Source organism: Lutjanus erythropterus, chromosome 20 (assembly GCF_056507025.1).
Source record: "Lutjanus erythropterus isolate fLutEry1 chromosome 20, fLutEry1.hap2, whole genome shotgun sequence".
Taxonomy (NCBI): Eukaryota; Metazoa; Chordata; class Actinopteri; order Lutjaniformes; family Lutjanidae; genus Lutjanus; species Lutjanus erythropterus.
This window is the reverse complement of record NC_139336.1, coordinates 6,491,303-6,515,447: the sequence shown is the minus strand read 5'-3', so window position 1 is coordinate 6,515,447 and position 24,145 is coordinate 6,491,303. Positions and strand designations below refer to the sequence as shown.

The 24,145-nt window shown below is 40.0% G+C and overlaps 1 protein-coding gene across 1 annotated transcript; it reads left to right on the top strand.

Moving 5' to 3' along the window:
* The first annotated feature begins 423 nt into the window (after window positions 1-423).
* On the top strand, window positions 424-22,404 carry sh3bp2 (SH3-domain binding protein 2). Its single transcript, XM_084745891.1, has 13 exons — window positions 424-818; window positions 14,803-14,942; window positions 15,052-15,154; window positions 15,492-15,609; window positions 15,844-15,911; window positions 17,044-17,129; window positions 17,221-17,298; window positions 17,520-18,285; window positions 18,377-18,500; window positions 19,737-19,792; window positions 19,979-20,054; window positions 21,557-21,616; window positions 21,735-22,404. The coding sequence occupies exons 1-13, from the start codon at window positions 715-717 to the stop codon at window positions 21,870-21,872; spliced, it is 1,917 nt and encodes a 638-aa protein (XP_084602017.1). The 5' UTR covers window positions 424-714; the 3' UTR covers window positions 21,873-22,404.
* The last annotated feature ends 1,741 nt before the right edge of the window (window positions 22,405-24,145 follow it).

Genomic DNA, 24,145 nt, shown 5'->3' with positions numbered 1-24,145 from the left:
GACAAGTATGTATGAGTATGTACAAGAACACAGGAAGTCTAGGTGACTTGCAGTCAAAAGCTTGACAGTAGCATGAAAGCCCACCGGCAGCCTCAAACAGGAACACTTGTGTTTCAGGTTGCAGTGTGTGTGTGTGTGTGTGTGTGTGTGTGTGTGTGTGTGTGTGTGTTCGCGTTCGCGTTCGTGTGCGCTTGACCTCCTTATTGTTCCAGTCTTAGGGGGTGGAAAGTCCCCCGGCCAGCCCCTTTCTCAGGTCCTGTGTGTCCGAGTGTGTGAAGCATGTATGTGTAATGGTGTGGGTTGTACCTAGCAGCCAATCAGATGCTAGCCTCGAGGAAGCAGGAAGGAACATGCCGCAGCCGTTCGACCAATGAGGAGTCGAGGCTGGAGGAGGCCCCTTCAGGAAACAACTGGCGGAGTATCAGTGCTCAGACCTCCAACAGACTTCCTAACCAGCACGACTGATTGTTCTATCTTCCCATCTATCCACTTCTTTAATTATTTGTCTATTTTCTGACATTAATCTTTATTCTAGTCATCTATTCTTCCATCTTTTCTTTCACTGATCTGTATTCTTACTCTTCCAAATCTAACCACTCCTTTCATCTCGAATCTGTGCCTGTATTCATTCTGCACTCGGTTCATCCGACCGTGCATCCGTCGCTCCACGCGGTTGAAAAGTATGGTGGTTTACTACGCCGTGCTGCCGCTGTCATGTCCTCTGACATGTCCGCTCCGTCCGTGAGGAAGAAGAAGTCAGTTGTGCGGAGCTCCAAGCCAAGCGTCAGGATGTGTATCCGGGAACAGAGGGATGTGATGTAAGTTGTCTTGCTTCTTCATGAGCCTGGCATACTTTGTGTTGTTGGCCTCATATTCTGTTTTTCATCTTGTCTCTGATGTCCATTTCTTTTTAGTTAATGTATGGATGATTTCCCACATAAGTTGACTGGAGGTTGTTCTTACCTGCGTTGGTTTGGCAACCAATTCTAAGACATGTTTGAAGGGTTGTAGGGATATCTTGTTGGGTGGTTTCTGTCTTTATCTGGGATCCCTTGTGGTTTCAAATATCTGGCTCTTTTGATCAGCGTAGGTATTCAGTGTGCCTTGCAAAACCACTCAGCTGGAGGTTTAAATCATTGGTTGCTTTTTGATTTGGTAAGGTTTCTACCGGTTACCCAAGAGGTCATTAAAGCAACAGAGGGATTTCCCGTCAGCTTTGCCTTTGCCTCTTGATTGGAGTGTAGGAGCTGTGAATCGTGGTTGGAGAATTTTTGCATTAAAGAATCTTGTCACATTACATCTATTTCCATGTTTGAAGTTGTTGCTGATGCTCTTAACCCAGAATTGTTCATTGTGCTGTTTCTATTGTAGCACCTTTCAGGCCACAGTAGTTAAGCCTGCTGGTCAGTCAGCAGTAAACACTCTCACAGTCCATTTGTGGCATGAATTTGCTCCAGATGTCCTCGAAATAGACATGAGCAATGTCCATTTCAAGCAGGTTCAGGAGCAATATTGTAACAGCAGTAGTGACGCATACTGTACTTTCTACACTCACTCCATCTCTGTGCAGTCAAGCAGAATGACACAACGTAAAGAAACTACAGTCAGAGTTCTGCGTGGTTGGGTTAAGTCAAGTTTATTTGCATCGACCTTTGCTCCTAAAAGATTCCTCTTTGGCAGAATGCAGGAAACAGTTTGGTGCTATAGGCACCAAGTGTGCGGGATAAAACAAGTACCATTGTTGGAGGATCTACTTTAGCAGGGCAGAGATCAGTTTGAAGCTGAGCAACACAAAAACAGAAGGTAAGAGGTCATTAAACTTGTGTACTATGAGATTGTTATACAGAGTGAGGCCTGATTACAGAGGCTGAATATAATGTAACCACATTGTAAGGAGAGTATTACAAATGAAAGTAGGCTGTGCAGCAAGTCACGTTCTGTGTATATATCAAACTATATTTAAAGCATTCAATTCGCTGTACATTTTACATAATAACTCTTATTTTTTAAATCTGAGGTTTCTTAAAATAATCAGTTTAGCCCAACCCTTAAAAAATGGTTTCCACCAGTGTAACAGCAGGGTAACCATGACAAAATACCCACTGTACAGTCATACTGTGGGGACTTCATGGTTTTTTTTCCCCACAAGACACAAACATTGCATCATTTTGGGCAGACAGTTGACAACTGTCAGACCATCACAATACCTTTGAAAAGACATGCAAAATATCAATTTTCTCCTGACATTTGAGTAGAGAACACTGTGTTTTTGTGCTGATTTACATATGCAGCAAATAGTTAAAATACAGTTTGCCAAAGGTCTCATTTTCTGCAGTTTTTGGTTATTTTATACTGTAGACCTGTATATCTAAAGCCTGGCACAGCCTGACCAGACACAAATCACCTCAGAGCCAGATTTATAATTTCATTCTGAAAATCATGACGTTGATAATAACAGTGATCGTGCCCCAGTCACGTCAGCTGTCAGTTGTTGCTACGGTGATCCCTCAGCGAGGTTGGTGTCGGAGGCAGAGCAGAGAAAAGGCAACACTTACAGGAAATGTGTTCTCATTTTTCGACCCCGTGTTGGGGGGTGAGGGAGGGTGGGCCTGTCAGTCAGTGCAAAATCTCAACACTGTCTCTTTCTCTCTTCCTGCCTCTTATTCCCCCCTCTACCTCTCTCTGCCTCATTATCTCTGTTATCTTTGTGGTTTTTAAGGAAACACGGCTACAGTATGATGATTTATCTCTGAAAAGTCATAGTGGAAGCCCTCTGCTGTGTGTGCGTGTGTGTGTGTGTGTGTGTGTGTGTGTGTGTGTGTGTGTGTGTGTGTGTGTGTGTAGCCATTGGAACTATGTCGGCCGTGCAGTTCCTGCAGAGCTGCAGAGCCATATTTGGACACGGGAAGTAATGATGTAGAGGAAAAGCCACAGGTAGACAAAGAGGACCTGCTTTTACTATTTCAGCTTTCTATGAGTCCACTGCTGCAGATGTGTGTGTGTGTGTGTGTGTGTGTGTGTGTGTGTGTGTGTGTGTGTGTGTGTGTGTGTGTGTGTAGTAAAATCTGACTTTCTGTATCTGTTCTGTTTTTGGTTAACAAAAAGGAACCAGAGAATCCCACGCACTGGTCAGCCATTTGCATTCCTTTTAACAGCGGTTCTCAGACCCCCGTCGGGTAAAACTCATTCAGTCAAAGAGCACCAGGACCATTTTAAATCTCATGTAGGGTGATTTGGTAACACTGTCTATGAAGGTCATGTCCAGGGGTGCGCAACCTGTGGCTCTAGAGCAGCACGCAGCTCTTTCTTCCCTCTCCAATGACTCCCTGTGGTTCATCAGAATCAGATTTTTTATAACATATAATATAGTGTTTATATTGTTCATAATAAATCATCTGTCTGTCTTATTGCCAAATTTGCTCATGTAGCCTGGTAAAAGTAGAACAGTGGCCAAAACTTTTTGCTTCAGATCGCAAGCTGACCATGGTGCGTGCTGTCATGGGTGCTGAAAGGAAGTGGGCAGCACTTAGAGGTGTGAATTTTAATAAATGAACCAAGATGAGCATCATAGCTACGTCACCTTTTCCTCTAAATGTTGTTGTTGTTAGCTGTGCTTGCATACTGTAATATTTTCCCATTAAAAGTAAGCAATTCACAAATGTGTTCAAAATTCAATTCAAAAAGTTTCGTCATTCATGAAAAGTTCATGTTAGCGTTACGCGGTTTCAGCTTCTAGACATATTACGGTTATGGTTAGACGCTCTGTCGTGGTCTCATGGTCAGGCCCTTACCTCTCTGGTTAGTGCACCTTGTTGAGGAGGGTCTGCGGGCTCTACAGAAACTTCTCACAGCAGCCATTCTGACATGAAAAAGTAGAGTACACAGGTGTGACCAGTGATACTAATAACGATTCTGTTTCATTCAGGTCAGACAGAGTCAAGGTACTGGTATTGCTCACTGGAAAGACCCTGATATGTTAAATAGAACGGGACCTTAATAAGTGTCACTGGTAACACCTGTGTTTACCTACTATTTCATATCAGTGTGGCTGCTGTGAAAAAAGTCTATTCAGGGCCACGGGTGCCTAGTTATAGTTAAAAGTATGGCAATGTTATATATACAAGCTGCAAATATACAAATTAGCAGCTTGCACTCTCAGGGGAAATATTACACCAAACTCCCTTTAAAAAATATGAAATATTAACAATTTCTCACATGTCCATAAAAACGCATAACTTTGAAAACACAAAATGAAAGGTGTCATATGTTGACAGTATTCTTGTCAATTCGGCATCAATATAATCCTTAAAGAAGCTGTTTTCCTCAGCAAACTTTACATTTTGGACTTTGTCGCCTCAGTTTGCTACCAGCCCACGTTGGTGAGCTGCCCTACTTTAGTAAAAGCAGACCGTGGTAATGAGAGACCAACTGTTATTACGATGATTCATTGTGGAATATTTTGTTTCATTTTGTGGGGTTTTTTTTCTCTCTGTGATCAAAAAGTGGAGATGGAAAAGTACACATTTGCTCCCCCAAGTCTAATAGTGGGGATGCAGTTTGTTCAGGGCGTTCCTCTGGCTACTGTGCATGTTTTGTGGGTAAAAGAGCAGGTGAGAGTGGAGGAAGCTTTTGCCATCATAAAAACAATATCCATTGTATACGAAATGGAAAAGGGCCTTATCTACTACAGGATCGCAATTGTGTTTGTAGCATATGAATCCAAAATGCTTCTTGTCTTCTCTGGAGCATGTACAGGTCCCCTCTGCTGAATGGTTTACAATACCGTGAAAAGTCAAGGTTTTCATTTTCCTTCCATTTGGTCAGCGTGCACACATTCTGTCACAGCCTTGTTAATCATTCATCTGGACAAATAACCCTAAGTGGAAGCGGAAACACTGCCAGAGTTCAGATAAAACCCCTCTAAACCTGCTAACGTTGACTTTCTATTCATGTGTTCACACCTACAAATTCAAGTCGATGCTGGAACAGCGGAGGAACTGTTGTGGTCGGTCTGCGAGGGGAACAGGAAGCGGGTCGTAGGTAAAGACGCAGCTCTGTGTGACGGTGTCTGTTTCCTGGGCAGAACGGACGTCTCTCTGCATCTGCTGCACCTGGGGGGACAGCGGTTAACCTCTGACCTTTCCATCAGCCTGGGCTTGAGCGTTTACGAGAGCGTCTTGCAGAGGCAGTTGGGGGCTTGATTATCAGGTCTGAGCCTAAAACACACACCGCGCTCACTGCACAGCAGGAGCATTGGTTAGCCACAGACATTTTTGTAGCAGACACCTGGCAGCTGTGTCACACCATCATAGACGCTGAAGTGGAATGTAGACGTACATTTTATTTTATTTTGGCTCATAAATAATTAACCAAACATTTAGGGAATGCTGCATAAAAGCAGCACAATAGAATAGCCTGTTCTACTTCTAAGCTTTCAGCCATATTGCTGGAGTTTGCTCCATTGTCACGGAGATGGCACTATTAGGCCTATTGGGGATTTTGCTAATGGTTACGTACCATTGGAGAGATCACATCCATGATCTCATGGTTACCAAGAATACTGTCTGACCACAATAAGTATTGCTAGAAACCAGATGACATGTCAGACTTAGTGGGAAATGTGCCGTGTAACCCAGGAAATCTCCAGTAATCACATTTTATCAACCGTTGTGATGTTTTCCCTATCACTTTCATAATTACAGTCTCATTTCTTTTTTTTTAAAATACACATTTACATCACATTCAGTTGTTGTCACGCACTCAGAGCAATAAGCTTTATGAGCAACAGTGATTGTTTCATGGACCTTTTTCCTTCCTGGGTTTTGCCCAGCAGGGACTTACAGGCTGTCCTTACAGGAGTTTGAGAATGAAGGTCTGCAGGAAGGAAGGTCTGGCTCTCCTAGTCTGACTCACCGGATGCACTCTGCGGGCACAAGCCTGCCGCTGGGCGACCTGTTTCAGTCAGCATCTTAGCATCCATTCCTGACACTAATGCAAACATAAACAAGCTAACAGCTGTTACCTTTTCTTTTGCAGTCATGTAGTCAACGTAATGCGTGGGCTCGCCTCCAGACGTGCAAATGTTCCACCAAGACAAATTCGCCCTGGACACTATTTTGCTGCTGCATCCTGGGTTTAGCACCACCCCGGGCGGTAGCAATAGGGTTAGAGAAATACAAACATGGCAGGGCGTTCTTTTCCCCTTATTCAGAGTGTGTATGAGTGAAGCCAGGTCTTTCTCTGGCTATCTTTTTCCCCACTATTCTATGTTTTTTGTGAGTAAAAGAACAAGTAAAATTGAATATATAATATATAGGCTACTTTCAAAAATGATCCTTTCACATCAGCCATAGCTATGACATAACTATGATCGTGATGCAAGATATACATATATATATATATATATATATATATATATATATATATATATATATATATATATATATATATATATATATAGTTTTTTTTTTCTGGTTATAGATGAAAATACATCATTACATGCCAAAACCCTATAAATGAAACAAAATGGGATTGAATTTCGACCAGAAATTTCAACCTAGGATTTGGCTTACAGCAGCACACACACACACAACACGACAAATGAAATAATCAGTGCAAATTTGAAGTGCTGATACTTTATTTAATTTGATAGTTTTCACATCCATACAGGTTAAACCAATCATTCTCAAAGACTGGTTCAGGGCCCTCGGGTGGGTCACTGGAGATTTTGTTTAGGTTGCCAAATAAATACAAGACTAAGAAAGAAATTCTGCAGATTTAAGATTTAAAATGTATACTGTTTTGCTAATGAGAGGCAAAAACGAGAGTCTCTTAATTCCACCTAAGTTCAACGTTTTCAGTAACCCAGAGGTAATGTGGAAATGGCAGTAAAAATGGTCAGGAATATTCATTTATGCATGAAACTCTTCCCAAGATGTATTGACAAGGCCTATTGTCAACTGGGTCACGATGGTTTGTCATTTTCAGAAAAGCAGGTCCTCAGAAAAAAAGACTGGGAAATACTTTGTTAAAGTACGCAGGACTCTTTTACCCTGGACTCTTTTACCCTGGACTCTTTTACCCTACAGGCTGCCCTAACCCTTTGGTTGGTGAAACTTGTCATTTCACTACATTTTTGATATTAATGCAAAGCAGACGAAAGACACGGAACCTCCTAAAACCAGCACAAAGTGAAACTGGCTGCAGCCCAACGGGAAAGATACCATCAGTCTGCTGATGTCTATGAGTCACTTCAGACAGACACTGACTGCAAAAATCTGACACCTAATGTCCAATAAAACTGGGACTCTGTGTATAACAAGGCTACACCGTTCCATTGATATGGATGGAAGCAGCTTTTAAAGGGAGTTTATCCTTGCCACTGTCGCCTTAGTGCTTGCTCATGGTGGGAACTGTTGGGTCTCTGTTATGATTTTGTGATGTATAAAAAATCTAATGTCCTGCAGTTCAAAATGTATGTCCTGCTACATTCACACTGGACTGTATCTAACCTTACAAAGAAATATAGAGATGAAGGAATATGTCTTGTATTCCCCCGCCGCTGTCATGCTGTCATGAAGAAATTTAACAGGAATACTGTCATGATGTCGATGTCATTCTTCAGGGGTTTTTCCATCTCTCAGCTGCAGTACTTTCCATTTCAAGAGACTTTGGTCACCATTAGTCTGTTCTTGTTAAATCCAGTGCAGCACTCCTTTTTCTTTGTTAAAGAGAAGCGGTTTACACACTTGACACAGATAAGAGGTTTACACATCCTCAAAAGACACTATTCGGCATTTATTTTCTAGAAGTCAGTTCAATTTTAGGCTTTTTTTTGGTTCAGATCAAATATGAAGTAATATTTTAGTATTTAAACAGCACTGACGATTATGCTGTCATTTTGGCCGATTTGCTATGCAAACTCGGGACAGTCATGATTGAGAAGCTGACGTTTATTTTGAGGGTTTACGGTAATTGCCCCAAGCGTCCACCGTGTTTTTGAGTTGATTTCCATGCAGTGTCTTCAATGAAAGTCCCTGAAAATATAGAGTTACAAGATGAAAAATGGAGGCCACTTTAAACCACTGTTTGTCTGAACCCAGGCATTGTTTGACAGTGAGTGCATGCATGTGTGTGTGTGTGTGTGTGTGTGTGTGTGTGTGTGTGTGTGGGTGTGTGTGTGTCCAGGGAGGAAATATGTTTGAATGAGTCTGGTATGTGAGCAGCTCCTGTGCTTCCCTTCCTGACAAACAGCTGCTCTCTGATTAGCATCTCTGGCACTAAAACATCAGCAGGGTTCAGGATGGAGAAGTTCAAAAAAACAGTAACGGGTTGAGAGGGTTCAAAGCCTCGTCACACTTTGATTCCTTTTAAATATAACAGCAACAAACCAAAATGTGTTTTAGGAGAGAACTATATACACATATATATTTACCAAAAGTGTAGTGGGTCATTCTGAATGACTTTGTTTCCTCCATGGAGTTTTTTCAGCTCACTGTAAACTCCAATTCATCCATGACATAAAATGAGTCCACACAAATGATCAGGACTCTCAAAATGACGAGAAAACTACAAAAACTGTCATTTTCTTTTATGTTAAGTCGAAAAGTTTTGATTTTTGAGTTCATTTTATTAAGATTTATAAAGCCGATATAGTCTAATACTGTTCAAGAAAATTTTGGTTGTTGAATAAACTTTAAAATGGTTGTAAAATTTGTATTCCATTTTTATGTTCATATAGTCAATAATTTGTTTTCACTTAACATTACCAAAATGGTGTTATGTTGAATACAAAATGTTTCTACCAGTCAAAACAATGTTTCTTATCAGACACAACATATTAGCATATCTCCCAGCATGCACTGTTAGAGACTTAGAATTCTCCTGACACCCCAAACTGAGAAAATCTAAAAGGACGTCCATTTAGTCTGTAATTTTTGACTGACCAGATGTCAGTTTAATTTAATATCTTAATGAATGTTTTCTCAAGTTCAGTTGACTTAACCCAATGTGTTTTACAAAACTCAAATAAAACTACAAAAAGGGACTATTAAGATAGATGACACTGTAAAAACGAAGAAGTTGAGAAAGCTGAGATTTTTGTATTTTGAGCCCAACTCAAACTCTTAAGTTTGGAAAAACTACCACTACTATTAACAAACTACTTTTGCTGGAATAATTTACTTTTCCTATTTAGATCAAATTGAATCTTTGAGTTTTAGAAACCCCCCAAAACTGTATTTTCCAAAAAAAAAGATTAGATAAAGTCATTGAAGTGAAAGTCAATAATATTTTCACTTAAAACCATTTAATTTACAGGCACCCATATAATGACAAATCAGGTTAAAGTCAAAGATTCAAGTTTATTTGAAGAAGAAAGGTAAATTATCTCAACTATTATCAGTCAGCAAAACTTCTGCTTTTCTCAGTACGTCACAGTTTGAGTTGTGCTCAAAAGTCAAAAATCTGCTGCAGTAAGCTGCCTTTAAAATAAATTTTTAATCATCTCAGCACTTTTTATTTACAGTGTAATTATTCCTAACTTCAGATAACTTGCATGTTTAAGTTGAACCAGCTCAAAATTCTTTACAGTACACATTAAAAGTTTTTATGCAAGCTGTTTACAATAAATCATGAAGCTGAGTGAGTGAGTTCACGTGTCCAGGGTATTACCAGTATTGTTGTCATAATAATTGTGATGTAAGGAGAAGTACATGTGACCTGTGGAAAGTATAAGTTCCGATGGGCAGTTTGTCATGTTAGTGGCTCTGTACTGCAGTAAGAGGAACTTGTTTGGGTAAGTTTCAATACCCAGAAATCCTGTAGCCCTGCTGACATAGAAAGTTTGTCTTTCAGTGTGTCATTCATCATTTCCTCTGAGTGGAGGGAGTGACCTCATCTGACACAAGAAACACAGTGAATCTCATTCGTCGAGGACGGGGTTCCCTTTTCTGTTTAGTTTTTTTTTTTTTGTTTGTTTTGTTTTGTTTTTTTCAAGTATTTGTTAATTTTGTACATTTTTCCAGAAAAGATGAGTTTTTGCATATGTTGCCTCACAAAATCTGATTAAAATTCTGGCATTCTTATTTCATTATTATATGTTAAGTGTTCTTTGTGAAACTCAGATACCTGCAAAAATAATAAGAATGATCATAATAATAATTAGAGCCTCTACTGGGAGAGAAAAAAACTGAGATAAAAAAAAAAATCATATAGAAAATAAATTGTCATTTTATTTTTCTTTGATATCACATTTTTGAAAAATAATTAGCTTTTTGCTAAACTGCAACTTTATTTTCTTAACATTCTAAAATAGAAAAAGAGATTTTGAGAGCAAAAAGTCACAATATTTTGTAAGCAGTTTCAGTTTCAAACAAATCACATATTACACAAAATATATTTTGACTTTTCTTGCAATATTACAACTACAGCCCCACCAGTGTGATGGTATGTTGATCTATATCAGTATTGACATATGTGTGTTGCAATATATACGAAAAGTTTACAGAATATGTTTTTGATTGTCTTAATTAATGTATAGCTACATCTTATATTATGTCTATTATTACCACATGGATCATTGCAGAAAATATGTATTAATGAGTATATTTTATCGGCTGATATATCGACATTGATGCCAAAATTCCAGTATCATTTAGATTCTAATGACAATATTAGAATTGTAAAACAATACTCTCTTATCTTGAAATGTTATACATAATTTCAACGTCATTCTCACAATATTATGATTTCCTCCTCAAAATATTCTCATGTAATAGTTTCAGATTTCAGAACAAAAAAATGTCAGATTGATTTGAAGGTTGTTTTGAAGTGTACCAGCCTAACGAGGTTGAAATCAGTTGAAGTGTACTCATGGAAAACATTTTGAATTTGAATTTAAAGAGTACGCTAGATGAACTGTGAAGGTATGTAAGCACTGAAAGCAGATGAACTGTTTAAAGAGTTAAAGATGAAAACAGTTGAAAGGTCAGAAGAGCTGTAAATGCAGCAGCTCCACCCTTGTGATTTATTGTGCGTCCCCTGTCCCTCTTCTGTCTCTGTCTCCCTGCTCTGTCTCCTGCAATCTTCCTCCTCTGTCAGTGGAGAAAGGAATAACACTGAAACGGAGGCTTTCAGGCCTCTTCCTACATAAAACATGAAAATGCTGAGTTCACAGTCAGCGTGCCATCATGTTGTTTCAGTTTTGTCTGTCGGCTGCGTGTCTCATGTGCTGCAGCTGAACTTCGGGATATCCTCGAATCGATGATAAGCAGCTGAACTGACCTGAAATGAACTTTGACCTCGCTCAGACTGAGATGAAGTTCAGTGAACTGCAGAACGGACACCACTATCTGCTTGTCTGTGTGTTATCAGAAAACATCCAATTTGACAATCATAAAAGCAGTCCTCACACACACACACACACACACACACACACACACACACACACACACACACACCTAGCAGGTCACTCAGAGGTCAGACACAAACAGCTGCGGTGATTTATTGTGTCTCTGGCAGGTTTTTCGCTTCCATTTTTTATCAGCTCTCAGCTCTCCCTCCCTTCCTCCGTCCACACTCCCATGTTTCATGTTTTTTTAATTCATGGTGCCTGACACAACATTGCACTTTCTGAATTCTTCTGAGCAGGGTGCAAGAATGGTGACATCACGTGGTTACAACTTATGTAACTTTCCAAAGTCACCAGACGGGGGATGAAGTCCTCTCTGACGCTCTTTCAGTTCTTTACACAACACCTTTTTGTGTGTACAGCGACACAAAGGCCCTCAGTGACAGACTGTTTGAAAGTGTTTGCTGTTATCCGCATTTATGTGTTTCATCATATCTCACCTGTGTCACAACAGCAGACTTTTCACCACGCCTCAAGTCCAGACCGCACCACCCACTAACTCCACCATGCAATTGAATTAGAACCATTTTTACAACAATAATTTCATAGTTAAAGTTATAGTTCTTGGTGTGGACAGACCTATACACACTTTTACCTTTAGACAACCTGGTTCATTTGAAACATACTGAAACCTTAACTAGTCAACTTATTTTGATGGGAAGAATCAATGTAACACTGTCATATATCATGTCTACCTGCCAGTCAATGCATGTCAAGGTCACTTCACACTTAAAGGGACAGTTCGGATTATTTGAAGTGGGGTTGTGTGAGGCACTTATCCGTAGTCAGTGTTTTGCCTACGGTAGATGGTGGTCAAGACACAAACAGGTTGGAGATGCAGCATAAGTACTGGTGTAGGAACCTAAGCAATGTCCTGCTGTGGACAAGGTCAGCCTAAAAAAAGTTTTTTAGCCTTTTCTAACAGGAAACCAACGTTATATAAACCAAATATTGCTCTTTCCAAAGCAACCAGACTCCATTGGCAAAATCAGCAAATTTTTACTTCGCAGAACACAGGAGTTGCTGGTCTATCACTGCTTCAGTCTGTTTGTTTGTGTTATTGTGTGACTTCTGAATCTGTGCTAACCCTTTAAAACACCAAATCCACAATAACACAAACAAACTAACTGATCGGTGCAACAGTAGGTCAGCAACTCCTGTATTCTACGAGGTAAAATTACAGTTTTCGTCAAAGGAGTTTGGTAGGTTTGGAGAGAGTGAGAGTGTCTAAAATAACTTTTGTTGCTTGTTTTCACTGGGACTCCTGCTGCATCCCTAAACTGAGGGCATGTCGACTGCCATCTACTGTACATAATACTCTTGACTGACTGTTGATAAGTACCTCATACAACCCCACTTCAAAAAATCAGAACTACCACTTTAAAGCAGGTGTGGAGAAGAAAGATGTGTTCCAGAACGCTAAGTGGACAAACAGCCATTCCCTCAGGTTTTTATCTCAGTGAGAGGGAGTGGAGCTTGGCAAGAAGTTCTGGTAAATGTGGAGTTCATCATTCCAGGGCTTCACACACACACACACCCTCCCTCTTTCTCCCTCTGAGGTCAGTAGATGCTGTTGATAGACTGGAAGTTGCTCATAAACACATTAGAGGATGAAGAACTTCACTTGGAATGTTTATTTTGACTATGCTGACCTCTGTCTTCAGTCCCTGCAAAATTACTCAGGACATAATGTGTTTCCTGTCTGAACTAAACGTTTGTGTGTAGAAATGTGCATGGATGTGTTTGCGTAAGTGCACTATCTCAGTTAAAGTGTGTTTATGTGCGAGGGCGGGCGAGAGAGATAGAAATCAACAAAGGCAGCTGAAGAGAGAGAAAGAGAGAAAGAGGGATCAGCAGAAGTGGAGAGAGCATCAGAGAGGGAAATGAACAGAGAGTGTGATCAGAGGAGGCAGGGAACCAGACAGACTAATCCCTCTCAGTTCGGATCTGATGAGACGCTACAGTGAACCCACTAAGGACAGAAAGACGAGAGCAAGTTTGAGTCCGGTCGGCTGTCTGTTCCACGTCTCTGTCATGGATCTGCTGCCGGCGTTCGCACACACAGTGTTAGCCTCCACGGTCAGCCGGCTGAGGGAGAGCGCTGCTGTTCAGAGCATCAACAAAAGGCTCAAGATGAGGTAGGCAACACCTGAGACGGTCACACCGGGATAGTGAAGACCTTTCTGGAGAATTTTTAGAGAGGATATAATGAATTCCAGATGTTTTTTCTTTTTTTTTCCCAGTGGATCATTCAATAAGTCACTCTCTCTGAGGATACAAAGGTTCAGGGTTCAAATCAGCAAGTGACCAAATCCTTGCCAATAATGTTGCAATTCATGCATGTGGTGGGTTCTTGTCAAGAAATGAGCATCCCTATGCTTACAATCTACTTGGACCCTGACCATCAACACTTGCAGCTTTATTTTGGTGTTTTCAGAGAGATGGATTAGGTGGGTATGTTTATAGCAGGTGTGGCTCATAGCAGCGGTCACATTGAGAGGATTTGGTCCTGAATTGTTGTGTTTGTTTGGTCTTGGCTGCCAGTGGATCCCACCGAGCAAAATTTGGTTGAAAGATGGCTTTGCCAGTCGCCTAAAAAATGTTTGATTTTGGTTGGAAGCAAAAGGTGAAAAGACATCTTTTTTTATGTCATTGAAAATACGATGGTGGCACATTGGTTAGCACTGCTGCCTCACAGCAAGAAGGTCCTAAGTTCGAATCTCCTAGCCAGCTGGGGCACTGGGGAGTTTGTGGATTGGGCTTTTCTGTGCGGAATTTGCATGCTCTCCTCGCGTCTGCGTGGGTTTTCTCTGGGTGGTCCGGTTTCCTCCCACAGTCCAAAGATATGCAGCATAATAGGTTAACTGGTGACTCTAAATTGCCAGTAGGTGTGAGTGTGAGTGGTTGTCTGTCACTATGTGTCAGCCCTGCAATGAACTGGCGACTTGTTCAGGGTGAACCCTGCCTCTCACCCAATGTCAGCTGGGATAGGCCCCAGCCCCCCGTCAAGGATAAGCAGTTATGGATGATGAATGAAAATATGATTATTCAAAGGTGTCCGATCTATGTCAGATTTTGTTTGAAAGTGAAAGGTCTAAATATGGCCCAATTTTCAACATCTGTTATTGGGTTAAATAAAGGCCATGACCCAAAATATAACATTGAAATGATGTCAGGTGCTTGGTGGGACGTGACTCATGGATTGACTGGATTGACGAGCAAAGATTTCACCAAGTTTGAGTGGTGATTAACTTAACCTTTTTCAATAATGATATTGGATAAAACCTACATTCATTCAGGTCGGCATTTTCATGATCTTGACTTGACAGTCTTCACTGATTGAGCTGTTACACCGTGATGCTAATACCATCCTCTCCTTCCCTCTTTGGTAGAACCATGTCGTCTCCAGAGGTGTGCTGGCCGGTGCCAATGCGAGCCATTGGGGCTCAGAACCTCCTCACCATGCCAGGAGGAGTTTCCACCGCGGGATACCTCCACAAGAAAGGAGGCAGCCAGTTCAGTCTCATGAAATGTGAGTTCATATCAAAAATTATGTAATAAGAAGAATGTCTGTGCTGTCTATTTATTCCCATGTTCAATTTCATTACAGACAGTCTGAATATCTGTTGCCTGTCTTACAGGGCCTCTGAGGTACACCATCATCCACAAGGGCTGTGTGTACTACTTCAAGAGCAGTACCTCTCCTGCACCACAGGGGGCGTTCTCTCTCAACGGCTACAACAGGTCAGTGACCATTCTTCAGCTGCTGAGAGGCCTCAATCAGTCATGTTGTTCTTATAAGCATCCTCTAAGACTCAGGTTGCTAATCAACCATATACTGCTGTAAACATGTGTGTGTGTCCACTATATCAGTAGTCAGAATATTCTTTTTATGTGACCTCAATCAAGTCCTGCAATCAAGTCAGTTGCAGGTTACAGCAGCGAGGTAGTTTATTAGGGTGGCCTGATATTCTTGCTTTGCTACCACGAGGATGAATGGCTCACAAATAGAGCTGTGATCTGCATATTTTCCCTTAAAGGACAGAAATATTCCACAGCATGAAATGTTTCTCTTCCACAGAGTCATGAGAGCAGCAGAGGAGACAACGTCCAGCAACGTCTTTCCTTTTAAGATCGTCCACTTCAGTAAAAAACATAGGACATGGTTTTTCTCTGCAGCTAGCGAGGACGAGAGGAGGGTGAGAACAAACACACCCTTACTATATATACTCACATATTCAGTGTGTGTGTATTATGAAATTAATACAGCTTTATCTTTCAACCAAAATACCTTTATGTCTTTTTAATGTATAACTTACTTTAGTGTGAAGAGGCCCAAATTATACAGATAACACTTTTATCAGTTGCACATGCACACACGTGCACACACACACACCAACCATGTATTGACTTTTTTTTTTTTTTTATTGCAGAAATGGATGCGATACCTGCGGAGGGAGATAGATCATTATAACGACAGAAAAGAGAGCCACATTCCAAGGTAACTTCAGTAAACCACCTCATATTTCACAACACAGTGTAGACTGTAGACTGTGGTGTCACACTATTGGTGACACAGAATATCTAATCTATCACGTATAATTGTGTTGAAACCATGACTTTAACTTTATGATATAAAAAAAACCCCAAGCACAAGTGAAGATAAAAATGCAATGAAAGAACTTTACAAAAGTCACTTCTCTTTTCTCACAGACAGACATCCTCCTTTATCAGTGTGACCTCTGTTGTCATTAACGTTTGGCTGGGAACTTAACAAACTAATTATTGCAGGTTTGCAACTTTTTCCCAGCAGACTAATGGCTCTTATAGTTGTCAAGAAACTAATTCTGCAGGCTAATTTATAATTTATGTAGGCAATTAAAACGGCCTCTTGTTTTTGATTAGTAGTCTACCAGCCTGGGGTTTTTTATTCAGAACACACACTGTTTTTGAGAGTGGGGACATGAGCAGCTCATGTAAAAGCTTTTCATTATAGTGATCCTGCCACCAGGTAGGACTGTCCTTAAAATCAAATGTCAAGATTTACAGCCCACAGACCAAAAGAGTTTACAGTTTCTCAGCCAACATTACAGTTTAAAGTTTGTTAAGCTGTCAAAAAGAAGCTCTTTCTGTAGATGATTTGATTTTTGATGTAATGTGGCAATGGAGACACCACACTTTTGTCCACCATTGCCTCCAAAATCAACACATTTATAGATCTTTAACCAAGATATTTTATTCATTTTATTTTTATATATTCAAATTTGTTGTAGTAGCCTAAGAAAAACTGGTTTTTAAGGATAGCCTAGGATTTATTTTCTGTTTTGTAATAGCTAAACCAGTTTTTAGCTAGCTGGCTAACTGAGATGGTACATGGCACAGGCTAATGAATAACATAAAGAATAAATAAATAAAAGTGCCCTCTTTTATAAATTAGCCCAATTCATGATGACGACAATCATGATGTTTAAAATTCAGGTAAGTGTAGCTTAAAACTAACATTTAGCAACAACAGCTAACAGCAGAGAGACTAGTGGCTAAAAGTTTTCAAGTCAGCAAGTTAATACGCCGAACAAATTGTGAATTTTCTATCCGTCTGTGAATTAATGAGAACATTTTCTTTGTTTCAATAGTGACTCTGATTCAGATGCTGACAGTTTCTATGGCACAATTGAGAAGCCCATGGATATTAAACACCCCGTCGATAACACAGAGGACGGTGAGACCACCTATATGAATACATATAGGCACTGCGCACTAGTTACACCTGTGTGTTACTAAATTGTGCTATCTCTCCTGTCTGTGTGTAGATTATGGTGATGATGACGATGATGACGATGAGGAAGACTATCTGAAGCCAGACAGTGAATGCTCGCCGACATCTACAGGTGAGACTCTTAGTTCTGTAGTACTGAATTGTGGAGTTAGTCAGTTAACACAGATCTCCCTTTAAACAATCTGAACAACAAAACTGGTTAAAACTAGAGACTTATTGAGAACAGTTTTACATGCAGGCAAAACATGAAGTCCAATAAACATGCAGGGAAAGAAAAATTAACAACAGAAAAGTAAAAAGTCTAATTTCTTCTCCCTTTTTTTTGCTTTCTAGGTCGACCCACGGGGCCGCCGCCCTCCTACCCTCCTCCCCCAGTGCCTGTAGCGTTCCAGCTCCGTCAAGAATCCAGTCAAAGTTTCCACAAAGGTCCCCCTCCTCCCGTCCCGCTGCAACACAGAATCCCAAACAGCCCGCTCCCCAAAAAGCCCCCGCCACCTGTCCTACCTCCCCCTATACTGAAGGACCCCAACAAAGGCCCTCCTCCGCCTCTCCCCTTTGCCCCCCACCTGCAAAAGTCCTTGTCCTCCGCCCCCCCGCCTCCTCCTCCCCCCAACGCCAAGAGGACTCTTCAGAGCAGGGCGACCTCAATAGGGGGGGCCGGGAATGACAAGAGAGACTGGAGGAATCAGCTGTCTGTATCAGTCCAATCCCCCGCCACTCTGCCCATCTGCGATCAATTAGAGACCAGGATGGTCCTAAATGGTCCCTCCACCTCTGCCCTTAATGTTGGAGGGAGCCAATCGCTGGGCAGCAACCAACATGGGGTGATGAGCAACCACCGCAGCAAGCCAAGCCTACCGAGCCTGCCGAGTCCTCACTCTGTGAGTACTGGATTATTCCCACACAGACCTGTGATGTCAGACTCGCTGTCCCCCAACCAGATGTCTTCCAGTCACCCACCAATACCTGGACATGCTCCACACTCTCCGCTGCTTAAAACTGGACTGCACAACAAGTCAGTGATACCGAAACCTCCTCCACCAGCAGCCAAACCGCTGCTGCCCTCAGCCAAGCCCAAGCAGCCAGGAGCCCCCCTGCAGTAAGTTGGACTCACAAAAACAAAACGTTTCTAAAAACACAGAAAGTAAATCTGGTTGAAGTTTCCTCAGTGACACGTGTTTTCCCCCCAGAAGAGCGTCTCCAGACGGCCAGAGTTTCCGTTCGCTGGGAGACGAGACGCCCGCAGAGTTCAGGAAGAAACGAGGCTCGTCCGGTCGCAGCGGAGGAAACGACTCCGATGACGACTACGAGAACGTAAGAGAGACTGAAGTCATGTGACAACTAATATTGATCGTCAGAATTAGTGTATAGATGTTGCTTTAAAGGGATAGTTCAGATTATTTAAAGTGTGGCTGTGTGAGGTACTTATCCATAGTCAGTGAATTACCTATAGTAGATGGCAGTGAACACACCACCAGCAGGAGTACTGGTGTTGGAAGCTTTACAATGTGCTGTATTTATAATATTTTCACCACTTTACCTTGCTGCCTTTTATGACAGCTATATAAGCAACATATCACTCTCTCCAAAGCAACCAAACTCCCAACCAATAATTTTATCTCACAGAGCACAGGAGGTGCTGGTCTCCCGCTGCCTTGATCGATTAGTTTGTTTGTGTTATTGTGTGACTCCAAATGAACCCTTTAAAACACCAAAATTACACAGTAACACAAACAAACTAACCGACATAAGGCAGCGGTAGACCAGAAACTTCTGCGTTCTGCGAGCTTAAATTGCTGATTTCACCTATGGAGTTTGGTTGGTTTGGAGAAAGTGATGTTTGGCTTATATAACAGCTGTTTCCTGCCAGAAAGAGGCAAGTCTGGCGTACACTTGAACTGATATTGATTTTTTTAAGTGGCTAAAACACATTTTGCTGCTGACCCTGTCCACAGCAGTACAGTGATTAGCTTCCTCCACCAGTACTCCTGCTGCTTCTCCAAACTGGGTGTGTGTCGACATCCATCTACTGTAGCTAATACACTGACTATGGATAAGTACCTCACATAATCTCACTTCCATAAAAACTCCTAAATATGCCTTTAAATGCTTATGAAATGAAAATGTGGTGTACGTATCTACCAAAAGAGCACAGCATCCACAAGGACAGCTGGGGCTGAGAAAAGGAACGTTAATTAAATTTTAATCTACAGGAATGTTGTGTTTGGTTTAAACCTCGGTTGTATGGGCTCATGTATGGATCAATAAGAGTTTGCGCTTCTGAAAAGATGTTCAGAAATCATTTCAAAACTCCCTCACGGTCTCATATACTTGAAGTCATGAGGACAACTGTTAGTCTTGTAACTTAAAAGTGTGTGTCTTCAAAGCATTTACAAACTTTTTGCTCAAATAGCTTAGATTTTTGTGTTTTTTAACTATGATTTTTGAACACATTTTTCCCTCTCAAAATCTTAATTTACCTTATTTGCATCCATTGCTCCAGTAAACACACTGTTTGCATTGTGTGTAACCGGGTGTTTCTCCCTGCAGGTTCAGCTTCCAGAGTCTGTGTTCATTGACACGAATGAAACCAGCTTTGTAGAAAAGTACGTATGACACATTCACTTTTATTACAAAACAGAGCTGTAAGATTAAATAGCCCTCCAGTAGAAAACACACCTGCTAAGCAGAAGTTCACTAGAGCTAATACCAAGAAAGTGATGTGAAAAAAGAGACACAACATTTACTTTCATGTTTTTGTGTGTAACCTGTGATGCTGTTTGTGCTTGCAGGTTATTCAAGGACAGCACCGTCTCTCTGCAGGACGGACTGTACGGCATCAGAAACTCAGGAACCAAAACAGCAAAGGTAACAAATAAAAAGCCGCTCTGTTCGCTGATTTTAAAAAGTTTGCTGTCCTTCGCTGCAGAAATTTCCTCGTAGTTATAACACTGATGTTATCAATGAGTAAATCTGAACAGAAGTGACATCACTATCATGAACACTTTCAGCCATGTGTCAGTATGTTTGTCAGTCCTCAACTTTGGTCCACACTGAAATATCTCTGACTTTTCCTCCAGCACCACCGTCAGGTCAAAATTTTTTTTTTTTTTCGCAGTAGTTTGGTTTATGACCAAATACCTGCAAAACTAGTGATGTTCTCATTAGCCTTGGCAGCATGCTAACATTTAGTTACTGTTAGCATGCTAAACTAAGATGATGAACATAGCATTAGTATTATACCTGTTAACTTCAGTTAGCATTTAACTTAAAGCTCGTCTGTGCCTTAGCGTTGTGGTTAATGGATATAGCATATTATATAATATTACATAATGTAATTTGGTACAATATTACATTATATTATATCCAGGGTTTGGAGGGTTACTTTAAAAATGTATTCCAATACAGTTACTAATTACCTGTCAAAAAGTGTAGTCAGTAATGTGAACCAAGTATCACAATATTAAAGTAATGTAACTTGATTACTTTCCTTTATTTTTTGATTACCTCAATATAAAATATGGTGAAATTATTTATTATTTATTTATAGTGTTTTTAGGGCTATTTCATCATCAATTAATCTGTCAATTGTTTTTACAAGTGATCGATTAGTTGTTCGGTCCATGAAATGTCAGAAAATGGTGAAAAATGTTGATCAAAGCTCAAGATGACATCCTCAAATGTCTTGTTTTGTCCACAACTCAAAGATATTCAGTTTACTGTCATTGAGGAGTAAAGAAACCAGAAAATCTTCACATTTATGAAACTGAAATCAGAGATTTTTCAATTAAAAGTGTCTCAGAACAATTAATCTATTGTAAAAGTATATGGATATTGATTTAATAGCTGATTAATAATAGATTTATTGTTGTAGCTCTAAATGTTTTATGCTCGTTGATAGGTTTATTCATTTCTTCCTTTGTTGTGCACAATTTAATGATTGATTGATTGATTTAAATACAAAACATACATTATACATTAAACATACATTTCTGAACTGTACAATTAACCCAAATAGTGAACACAATAACTGTGAGTTTGTGTAAAACAAGTTTATGAATTTTGAGAGGATTATTTCCTGTGACTGTTGCATCAAAGATGATTTTTTCTGATATCTTTAGGATTTTTTTATACAATTCTGTGACTAAATTATATATTTTTAATTTTAAAAACAAACTATTTAATAGGCTTTTTTTTTTTTTTGCTCTTTAGTTGATTTAACTGCATACTTTTCTAATGCAAGTTGAGTTGAGTGTGAAGGTTCTGTGAATACAGCTTGTGTTCAGGTCAAAGATGAACTTCTATTTTATCTGCAGTCTGTGAAATCCTGACAAACAGTCCTAATAAAATCATCTGTCTGTGTTTTCCAGGTGCTGGTGGTGTGGGATGTCAGTATAGGCAAAGCCAGAAACTATCGGTTGTTTCAAGAGGTAAGAAACCTGCTGCTCTCTTATTGTAGCCCATACATATGTATAAAATTATAATTATTTATGAGTCAAAATGAGGCTTAAAGCTAATTTCTCTTGCTCACTGTGGCTGTTTTGGCAGGACGACTGCATCTTTCTGGACAGCGAGGTGCCCTTCCCCACTCTGTCGTCTCTGATCGAACACTACTACAGCCATCCTCTTCCTCACCACGGCTCGCTGTGCCTGCAGAAGCCCTACACAAAGACAATGATCAGCTGATCGACACAGTCAGCTCACACAGAAATATACAACTGGAAACCAAAGAGGAACAAACACGTGAAAACAGACCGTACCTCTCACTGTGGAAAAGAAAACACATTTTTCATCTGCTGTTACACCTGAATGCACCACAAAGGTATTTTGTTGTGTGCAACTTATGTCAGTCACAATGACAAGAAACAAAACCACCAGCAATCAACAGTCAGTGGAACATGCATGAACTGATTTTTAGACAAACTAATCATCCTAATCCTCTATTGTGCACTGAAAACAGCAGTTCCTGTAAATACACCTCAATTAATAAGGGAAGATTTAAGTTATAACAAAGATAAACTTCCTCTAAAAGTCAAACAAACTCGCCAACGGACCAAAAGTCCAAACTGATCAGACACCTGCTGCGTCTGAAACATTCCTGCTGCTTTACACAAACTGAACAAATGGTGTGAACGGGAAAATGTGACATGATGGTCAGATGGCTAGTGAGGTGGATGAAATGTGTGTTGACCACAGAGGGGCGCTCTGGCACCAAATGACAGCTTTAAAAAAAAAAAAAAAAAAGCCAGTGAAGCTTTTAGATCAGGGTTCAGGTGGGATCCTGGGAATCTGTCTTTGTCATGTGTTCTCCTGAGGTTCCTTTGGGTGCTTTTGCTCTCACTTGTTGAAGTCTCTGCCTGTGTGATGTATTTCAAATGCCAAAAGAAGCATCCAGGTGCTGAAGACTGCAAGAAGCATGTTGAGGTTTATTAGAGCTCACACAGCCAGTTTTATTTTAATTTAAAGCACAAGTAAGTAAAATTATATGGAGTCACAGCCATTAATAGAATAAATTTCTTAAAGAATAATCAAATTAAGGTTGAAATATAAAAAGAAATAAATAGGAGAATAATTAAATGTGGAAATATAAACACAAATAACAAAATATAAAAGAATAATTAAAAGCATTATAATGCATTTTCAAATATCTGTTCATTTTTTTCTGTTATTTCTATTATCTATTTATTTATGTATTTGTTTATCGCCCTTTCCTCTATATTTTTTAATTGATTTATTTTTATATATCATTTATTATCTTTATTATTTTAAACTATTTGTTTTTCCTCATTATTTCCAGCTGCCAATCATCTGGTTTTAGGCGGGCCTTCCTGCCTGGACCAGTATTCAGTTCCTGCATGTATGAATACTGCAGCTGCAAAAACAACAGTGAAAATAAATATATAAAAGATTTCAAAAGTTATACAGAAAAAAAGAGCCAATCATATACAAAAGAAATAAGTATATTCTTAAAATATATATGTGTAAATACATGCAAAAATAAGTGAACAAAAAATGTGAAAATGAATAAAAATGCTTATAATTATTCTTTTATATTTCCACATTTAGCTTCTTCTTTTACAGGTTTATTGCACTTTATGGCACTTCTATGACTCCACAAATCAACCATACATCATTACAGTTATATTCTCACATTCATTAATCCAGTTGTCCATCACAGAAGTACAGCAGCCTCTTCTATGTAAAACAGACATAATAAAATGTTATTCTGGAATGTTTGTATTTAGGATTTGTAAAACTCATAAAATCGTCTATTTAATATTTATTTGTTAGAATGTCAGATGTGTGCTGTTATTCTCATTAGTCTCATCAAAATGATCAGATTTTTGATATTGGGGCTGAAGCCTGTTCTCGTCCCAGGCTGTCAAACACTGAGGTCTTTGTCACGTCCCCCACTGTCTCTACACAAGTGTCCCTTCAGCGCCTGTATGAGACGCCGCCAGAAAGCCTTTTCAACATGTGGTTAATGTTGTAAAAGTTTGGCATGATGAATAATATTCAAGCTGAATCCAGATTTTTGTCATTAAACTGTACTGATTATTCTCTGCACTGGTGTGAGGCCGAGGTGAATTGTGGGATACATTTACCTCTAGCATAGTGCGAGTGTGGGTTAGGTGAACGGTGTGTTGACATTTTTCAGACATGGGAGCTGCGTGCCCTGTGACCTGGTGGTGAAATGCACGCTCTTGAAGGTGGAGTAGGCGATTCTGGAGAAAGATAATTGTTTGCTGAGTCTCATTCAGTTATAATTCATTTAAACTGGCTCTTAATCAGGTGTTTGGGCTTGATAATTTTGTACTTTCTCTAATGTAATGGAGTATAGAAGACATCTCACTTATTAATAAGAAATAAACCAGAGCATAAATGATGCACCTTGTCAAATAAAACATGAAGAAATCTGGATTTTTTTTTTCTCAACTGAAAAAACGTCAACATTCTGC

Bases quoted from the DNA above. Each gene is read 5' to 3' on its own strand.
- sh3bp2 (XM_084745891.1), top strand. From the start codon at position 715: ATGTCCTCTGACATGTCCGCTCCGTCCGTGAGGAAGAAGAAGTCAGTT. The intron at 15,155-15,491 runs GTCAGTGACCAT...TCTCTTCCACAG, and splicing joins TCTCTCAACGGCTACAACAG to AGTCATGAGAGCAGCAGAGG. The intron at 15,912-17,043 runs GTAACTTCAGTA...TTGTTTCAATAG, and splicing joins AAAGAGAGCCACATTCCAAG to TGACTCTGATTCAGATGCTG.